The sequence below is a fragment of the Coffea arabica genome, chromosome 5e (assembly GCF_036785885.1).
Source record: "Coffea arabica cultivar ET-39 chromosome 5e, Coffea Arabica ET-39 HiFi, whole genome shotgun sequence".
Classification (NCBI taxonomy): Eukaryota; Viridiplantae; Streptophyta; class Magnoliopsida; order Gentianales; family Rubiaceae; genus Coffea; species Coffea arabica.
Window position 1 is genome coordinate 44,685,788 of NC_092318.1, and position 8,496 is coordinate 44,694,283.

An 8,496-nucleotide genomic window follows, 5' to 3' on the forward strand; every position below is an offset into this window, starting at 1 on the left:
ATGGTTGTTATGACACAATTATAGTTGAAACTTCACCAAGCTGAAGATGCATCAAGGGTCCATATTTCTTGGCTAAGTCTGCCAGAATTCGATGAGTTAGTGAGCCCCTAAGCAGATGCAAGTTGCGGACAATTGGCAGTTTTCTTGGCCCTGGTGGCAGCTTCACGGGCTTGGATTTCTTTACAATTTTGACTGCCATCAAACCAAAGAGGAGAAATTAATGCACCAAGGAAAAAGAGAATATCTATGAGGATTGGGGGAAAAAAATTCTGGGACGGTCCTAGCATGGAAAGTTAGAAACTATGCCAAACCACTTAACCCAATTTATAGTCAGATAGCCAGTTGTTGTTATGATCTGTATGATGGCGCCATTGAAAATTTAGTACATTGAGCGCTGTTTCTATAAAACTTGTTTGATAACAGAATTTGCTTACTTATGAATTTATTGAAACTCACTTAATTTGTACATAAAATTTTGAGTGAAAGTTGTATCACTTGCGGCAATATTTACAGAAATGTATTATCTCACACTCTTGCACATTTTTACGCATATATGCATACTCTCCCTCACACATTTTCACACATATACATGTATTCTCTTACATATGCACGCTCTCATACACACACATATTCTCTCCCTCTTCTCTTCACCCTCCCTTTCACAAACACACGTATACCAATTTCTCCACAACATACAATTTAAAATATAATCATTCTGTCAAACAAACAACACACATATATATATTTCTTCTCTCAAGCAGACACAATTTCACACTAAAACACATACTACCACACACACACACAAACACACTTTCTATATTAGCAAATAATTTATTAGTATTAAGAAGAAATATTTAAGAAACTAATATAATATATAAATATAGTATACTATTACTGTTAAATTATGTAATACACATAGAATAAAATATTTTAATTCAGTGCTCGCATTTAGCTGATTATCAAATAGATTTGACTTTATGGATTCAACAAATTGAAACTCCCCGAAATTGGGCTTCAATTTTTGTATTTCAAACTTCAACTTTTAGTTGTATCAAATGCCCTCTTATTAATGTTACGTTATTTGGTTATTAATGAGAGGAAAGGTTGGTGGTAATATACATATACAGCAAACTAGACTACTAGACGGGAAGTTGTTGCAAAATCAAGAAGAGTGGTCACTTGTCATAAAAACTAGAGGAGAAGTTATTGTAACTTACTCTAATACTTAATGTAAATTGCCGGGACTCCGAGACTATTCTCTGCCTTTTGTAAATTAGCTACAAGAATAAATGTATTAGCCTGTAATAATTATTAAATTCATGTGGCAAATAAACTGCTGCTACCAGTGATAATTAAGTTTAGTTTATTAGATTACAAAATTTCTCAGGCTATATTAGATCACTTAGTTCTTCGATTTGGTTAAATTTTCAGTCGTCAGCACAGAAATCATATTCGGTGGAGAAATCGACATCAGTCATCAAAGTCCGGATGACAATCTTTTGGCAGGTTCAGTGTAGGCTACACCAGTGATGGAGGAAACTGCAATGAGGAGTGAAATTAGAGGTGATGTTCTTGTGTTTTTTCTGGTGCTGTATACAACAATTGCTGTTTTGTTTGGCTTTTTTGTTTTGTTTTTTCTGTATTGGGTTCTGCAATTCAGCAGTAAAGGGAATCCATCCTGGTGTTTAGATAGACATAAGAGTGTGTTTGGCGAGGATATTATTTGAATTATTATCATCATGGGCAGAAAACCAACAAAAAAAGGGTACGCTAAAATTGTGTGGCTCTGGGTTGAGTTCAACAAACATCGGACCACGGCGTACAATTATTACATTGAACAGCTAAAAGTAAGAGAATCGAAAATCTTACAGAAGTTCCGTAGATGATCTTAGGTTGCTTCATATATATAGTGCACTTGTATACGTATTATCTTTTCATGAGATGCTAATTCTATACATGGATTTATTTTTTTACCTTTTTTTTTTGGCAATATCAATACTCGTTTGCTATGTAAAACTAGTTTCGTTCTCAATTGTATACTCTTTTCTTTTGGCACTAAGTTGGATTGGTTTTTAAAATGTGAAATGAAATTATATGTCTATATGTATGTACGTACGTATGTACATATGTGTTTATATATATGTACACACATATATATATGTGTGTGTGTGTTTATATATATGTGTGCGCGAGCACGTGTGTGCTTGTGTGTGTATAATATATACATTTTAAAAAATCTTTATACTGACAGAGTATATATCTATACCGATTAGTGTAAAAAAAATTTGATAGTATATATAACATTAATGCTATATGTGTGTGTGTATATATATATATATGTATATACATACACACTTTAGCCTTGTCTACCACCATTGATCAAGTTTGGTATGAATGTATGTATATGTATAGAAAAACTTACTAATCAACTAATCTCCTTTAGCCTTATTAATTCTTGTAGCCAGCATCAAAGTGTGAGTTGTGTCTATTATTATTATTATTTATTATTATCATTTTATTTTGTCAGCATCATGTAATGGCTTTCTACAAATTATTAGAGATAAACATAACTTTTTTGAAAGAAAAAAATCAATATCTAACACGAGTTTTTCCTGTGACTATTGGGGGCACAGTTACAAATTGGTACGACAAAAATTGAGCTTTCAAAAGTGTTGTGCATAAAAGTATAAATTTTCTTTGGCCAGTCGGGGCACCAAAGACTGGCTCCCCCTGTCGCTATACATCTTATTCATCCAATAAAAAAGAGTTACTTAATTAATCTTATCCATTTGTGAATAGACAATAAGAATAAATATATTAGCACTATATTATCATTTTACACCTGTGATAATGACAGGGTGTCGAAGCCTGTGCAATAATAAAAAAAAATAAACCTAATTGCCAGTTAAAGTAACCAAAACCCGATTCCAGGTACTGGAGCAGGGACTCTAGGTGTGCAATGAATTACTTGATTCACCCTGTTCCCGAAGAGTTTGTTTGATCCGATATACCCGAATGGGATGGCTTTTTCACAAATAATTATGAATTTGTAGACAGGGCAAGTAGGGTCGTATCCTCAAGGATTGAGGATATTTGTCTCTTTAGAAATCCAAAGTAACACAGAGGGGTGTTTTTGTATAAAAGATGACAATTAAAACAATTCAACTAAAAATAAAATAGCCAAATAAAAATTAAATGACAATTTACTAAAATCAAGGCAATAATAATTAAGGGTCTAGCCAAGAAATAACTTCAGCAATGGTTTACTTAATTGATCATCGATGCACAAGCAATTTCAATTATTTATTAATAAACAGGTTATAACTACCAAACAAGCGATGACAGTCAACCCTTCCTTACTGTGTTGGTGATTAAGGTACGCTCGTTAATCACTGCTCTAATTGAGAAATAATCTTAGGTACGCCCGTAAGATTTAATTTCTCAATTGTTTTATGTATTAGAGGAGTCCTATTCTAACCAAATAACGCACTACTAGAGTTATTTCGGATTATCCCGCGTATTCCCCTGGCACAAGCCTAATTATGCTAGTTGTCACTATTTTAAGGTAATTAAACAATTACGGATTTAATGCCCTAATTGACAATAGATTATCGAGTTAACTAATTATCCGGATCCAAGACAATCAATTAATTAAATAATCACAAGTACTGTAATCAAGGAATATGTGAATACCAATAAATAAAAAAAATAAAATTAAATCGATCTCACAATTTTTAGGGGAATCAAAACCTCCGTTGTTCCTTGACTAGAGTGAGGAAATTAGTTCATGTTTGATGAGAAAAAATCATACGAAACTGAAGCAAAAGCTGTGGCCATCTTCTGCGTTTGGGAAATTTCAATTTGCTTCAAACGATGATAGGAAGCGAAAACTGCCTAGAATGATTAAATCCTTCAATTGGCCTCCGCGTGAATGATCTAGCGGTAACACCTCCCACCGATGACCGAGAGATCCCATGTTCGAGTCTCTGCTCTGCTGGATTCCTCCGCGCACATATCGTGCTTGAGTTGGGTTGGGGCGCCTGGTCGGGCTGCAAGAAATTAGTCAGGCCCTGTAAAAATTGACTTGAACACTCCTGTGTAGACAAAAAAAAAAAAAGATTAAATCCTTCAATTGTTCCAAACATACGCGGCAGGAGAACCACAAAGGTCGAAAAGCCAACGTCAAATAGAAAAGCTACAGGGAATCATTCCATTGTGCCTAATTTTATTTTATTTTATTTTTTTTCTCAGCGACGATACATTTGTATAACCTACTCTATCCTAATCTAGGGGGAGGGGGAGCCTAAGGAGGCTGTTGTAGGGGCTAGTGGATATACAGACCCAACTAGATCAAGGAAGTGCTATGATACAACCCTTAGATTTTTTTTCGCTGCCGGTGAGGTTTGAACCCTCACCAACAGCCTAATTGACATACGAGAATTGAAGCTAAGCAAAAGCAAACCAAGGAAAAGTCAACAAAAGCAGCTCCAAAAGTAATCCTATCTAAAAGTCTACTCTAATGCCCTACTCTACGGTGCGGCGTTCCAGCTATCAAAATGAAGACTCTAGCTTCCTCTTTTTTTTTTTCTTGCTGTCTTCGGCCAAATTACCAAAAAGGGCTTGCATCCCCTTGTTCTAAAAATGCCCTGAATGCTGCTATTTGAACTCTTTTTCGATGACGGTCAAATTAGTATTGGTTGTGGTATTTTCGTTCTACTTTTTGAAATAAATGTAAATTATGAAAAATGAGTAAAATCTAATAATTAATCCACATCGAATCAGGTAATAGGGGAAATTAATAATAAAATAAATGATAAAAACGCAACCTATCAGGTAATTAAATCTAGTTCATTTGTCAATGGCACATGGTTCTTCACAATTACCAGTTTTTTGGTCAGAGGTTAATTCAGAAAAAAATAATTTGTTGGGGTTATACTGCATTAAATTACATAGTTCTTCCATTTAGTTAAATTTTCAGCTTGGCACAGAAATGATATTGTCGTGGAAGCCCAAATGGAAGTGATGAGGGAAACGTTCGACTAAAAATGAAAAGGAAAAGGATCTTTGGCCCTTTCTCAATGCAAAATTACTATATAAAGCTTGTGGTTTTGTCTATATGATTTTTCTAATGTTTCAAAGTATTCACATGATGTCTTGTGATTTTATATAAAGTGAAAATTTGATGAAAAATAGCCTCTGCAGTACAACTAGTTAAATTATCAATAATGTCCTCACTTAATACTAAATATAACAGGGGTTTAACCACTTTTCACAAAACTATAAGAGGGATTATATGGATGTATGCAATAACTCAACTATATTTTCCACTTATTAGACTAACTTTGTTATGAAACATTGGACGGAAAAGTTTCTGGCAGTTGAAATAGTTATTATCTTTTCTTTATATTCTAAGAGGGAATAGTAGTTATATTTTCCTGCGCAGAAAACCTTAGTTGGAACCCTGACATTTTAGTTAAGCATCAAACTTGCTTGTACAAAACATAATCTGCACCGATGGTATGCATGACTTCAAATTATTGGTGGCATACCAATCCATTTAACTAAATTTATTCATACTCGCTCATGAATAGATGAATATGTGTATCTTAAATTTTTGTATATGGGTATAAATAGGTTATCCAATAATACCCATTTAATGGGTATAAATGGGTATTATTGGATAATCCATCAGATTCAATTAACCCATTTAGAATTCTTTTCCCCCAAATCTCTTATCTTCCCCCACCCATTTTTTTTTCAGATTTTTCATTTTATCATGATGTTAACTACTTTTGTTTCATTATTATTATTATTATTTGTTGGTTTTATCTTATTATTTTATTTTTTCTTAGTTTGTTAATTTGCTCATTTTTCAACATTACCAATTTATAATAAGTTTAAGCCTCTTTTCTTATCTTTCTAAAATGAAATTTTAAATTTATATATGAAAAAAATGTTAGGGGTTCAAAATTTTTGGATTAAGTTTTTATATTAATTTTTATAGTACTTAGTTCAAATTTTTATATTCTTATTATTCAATTATTAAATAATATGTAATTTTGCTACATAGAGTATAAATGAAAAAAAATTCGTAATTAGGCTTATTGAGCATTATAAGTAAATATTTAAAACTAATGATGGGTACAAAAAGCGGTATAAATTAATAACTTAGTTTGTAAAAATTAATTTAAATGAGTTTACAAAAAGTTAAAATAAATGGATAATTGGGTTACCTAATTTATTTTTTGACTGATCCATTGATACCCATCTAATTAAATGGGTATAAATGGGTTGACTCACTTATACCCATTACCTATTTTATCCAACCCAAACCCGCCCAAATCATCCATTTTGACACCTCTCCTTCAAATTAACTTTCGGATGTAAGCATGTACTCTACATAGAGAGCAGTACAAGGGTTTGAAGTCATAGTATTTATGGACCATATTGACTAACAAATTTTCTTAGATAGAAGAAGAGTGGTAAGGAATAGGAATCAGAAGCAGATCCTGTTTTGGCCTGACTGCAACGCCAAAGGCCTCGGTCATGTCTAGTAGTTCTGGATTCAAATCACCAGGGAGCTTCCAATCGAAGTGGTAGAGAAGTTGAGCAAGAGGTAGCTCGATGTTAGGAAGAGCAAATGATATGCCAGGGCACATCCTTCTTCCCGCCCCAAATGGTATATAATTAAAAGTTTTTCCCTTGAAATCGGTTTCAGATTCAAGAAACCGCTCTGGAATGAATTTCTCAGATTCAGTCCAGTGTTCTGGATCTCGACCAATTGCCCAGACATTGACAAAGACTCTGGCTTTGACAGGAATTTCATATCCCTGAATTTCACATTGCTGGCTACATTCCCTGGGAAGTAAAAATGGACCAGCAGGGTGCAATCTCAAAGTTTCTCTGATAACTGCTCGCAAGTATTTCAATTCATGAAGTCGTGACTCATCAACGTTGCCCATTTCACCATATATTTGTCGTACCTCATCTTGGGATCTTTTTAATAGTCTTGGGTTTTTAATCATTTCAGCCATTGCCCATGCCATAGTTGTTGATGACGTCTCCCCGCCGGCTAAGAATATTTCCTGGACAGAATGAGTATCTTCAAGTTCAGTTGATGGGAAAAGGAGAGTTAACCAGATTATTACTCATTGATATCACTCATATAGGTCTATTTGGCGCTCTATTTCAATTGGAAGTGGAATTGAAACGGTCGTTTAAGAAAAAGTAGCTAGTTCAAAAGGATCAATATTAGCTTCACTACTACTCCTGTTCTGATGATTAAACTAAACGCAACGTAAAAGAATGTATTCAAAATGAGTCTATGGAGAAAAAGATATTGACTTACAAAGATGACCGCCTTGACGTTATTGTCAGTAAGTGGAGCTCCAAATTCCCCAGATTCTTGAATATTTAGAAGAACATCAACTAGATCCTGATTTGCTTCTCCATTTCCAGGTTTCCACCCCGCTCTTTTGACTTTGTGCTCATTGAGAATGTTTTCAAGTACTTCATCAATCTGTTTGTGTAACCTATCCAGCTTATGTCTAATTCCAGTAATTCTCTCGAGAATCTTGAAAGAAGGGTACATGTCCACGACGTTGAACCCTGACAACAATATCACAACTTCGTTCATAAGTGACAAGAACTCGTCATGGTATTTACTTCTTTTACCAAAAGCAGCCCGAGCAGTGATGCTCAATGTCAGAGAATACAACTTAGTGGTAAAATTGACAACTGATCCTTCTTCTGAAGAGATTGATTTGATCATATTTAAGACTTCATCTTCCCTAATTGATCGGAATGTCTGGACACGCCTTGCACTCAAGAGCTCCATCGTGTAGGTCTTGCGTAGTTGTCTCCAATAATCGCCATAAGGAGAAAAGCTAATATGAGTGTTATTGTAAAAGAGTATGGTTGATGTAAGAAGAGTAGGCCTATTAGCAAATATGGTATCATATTTGTTCAGAAAATCTTTTGCAACATCTGCAGAAGATACAACTACAGTTGAAACTTCACCAAGCTGAAGATGCATCAAGGGTCCATATTTCTTGGCCAAGTCTGCTAGGGTTCGATGAGGCAGGGAGCCATTAAGGTGATGCAAGTTCCCTATTATGGGCAATTTTCTTGGCCCTGGTGGGAGCTTTACAGGCTTGGATTTCTTTACAATTTTGACTAACATCAAACAAAATAGGAAGAAAGCACCTGGGAAAAGGAAAAGATCCATGAGGATGGGTAAACAAAAAATTCTGGGATGCTCCTGGCTTAAAACAGAAATGATCTTAAGTATATATAGAGGTCTCATTATGGTTAAACTATTGGGAAAATCATCGAAATGGTCCCTCACATATGTAAAAAGTCCTTTTTTGGTCCCTCACACTTGCAAATAGTTCATTTTTTGTCCTTCACATATGAAAAGATGGAAAATGATCCCACACATTTGCAAAGTCCTTTTTTAATCCCTCACATTATTAGAATTTAAAATAAATGTATTTT

General features: G+C 34.3%; 1 protein-coding gene across 1 annotated transcript; it reads right to left on the reverse strand.

The window, feature by feature from the left end:
* Window positions 1–6,181: 6,181 nt before the first annotated feature.
* LOC113743344 (tabersonine 16-hydroxylase 2-like) lies at window positions 6,182–8,212 on the reverse strand. The gene is made up of 2 exons (XM_027271326.2): window positions 7,349–8,212; window positions 6,182–7,085 (listed from the first exon to the last, which is right to left on the reverse strand). The coding sequence occupies exons 1-2, from the start codon at window positions 8,180–8,182 to the stop codon at window positions 6,465–6,467; spliced, it is 1,455 nt and encodes a 484-aa protein (XP_027127127.2). The 5' UTR covers window positions 8,183–8,212; the 3' UTR covers window positions 6,182–6,464.
* Between the last annotated feature and the right edge of the window lie 284 nt (window positions 8,213–8,496).

What these genes read in the sequence shown, in the direction of transcription:
- LOC113743344 (XM_027271326.2), bottom strand. Translation starts at nt 8,182, where the DNA reads ATGTTAGTCAAAATTGTAAAGAAATCCAAGCCTGTAAAGCTCCCACCA. An exon ending in ACGTCAAGGCGGTCATCTTT is followed by an intron (nt 7,086 to 7,348) that starts GTAAGTCAATAT and finishes CATTCTGTCCAG; the next exon opens with GAAATATTCTTAGCCGGCGG.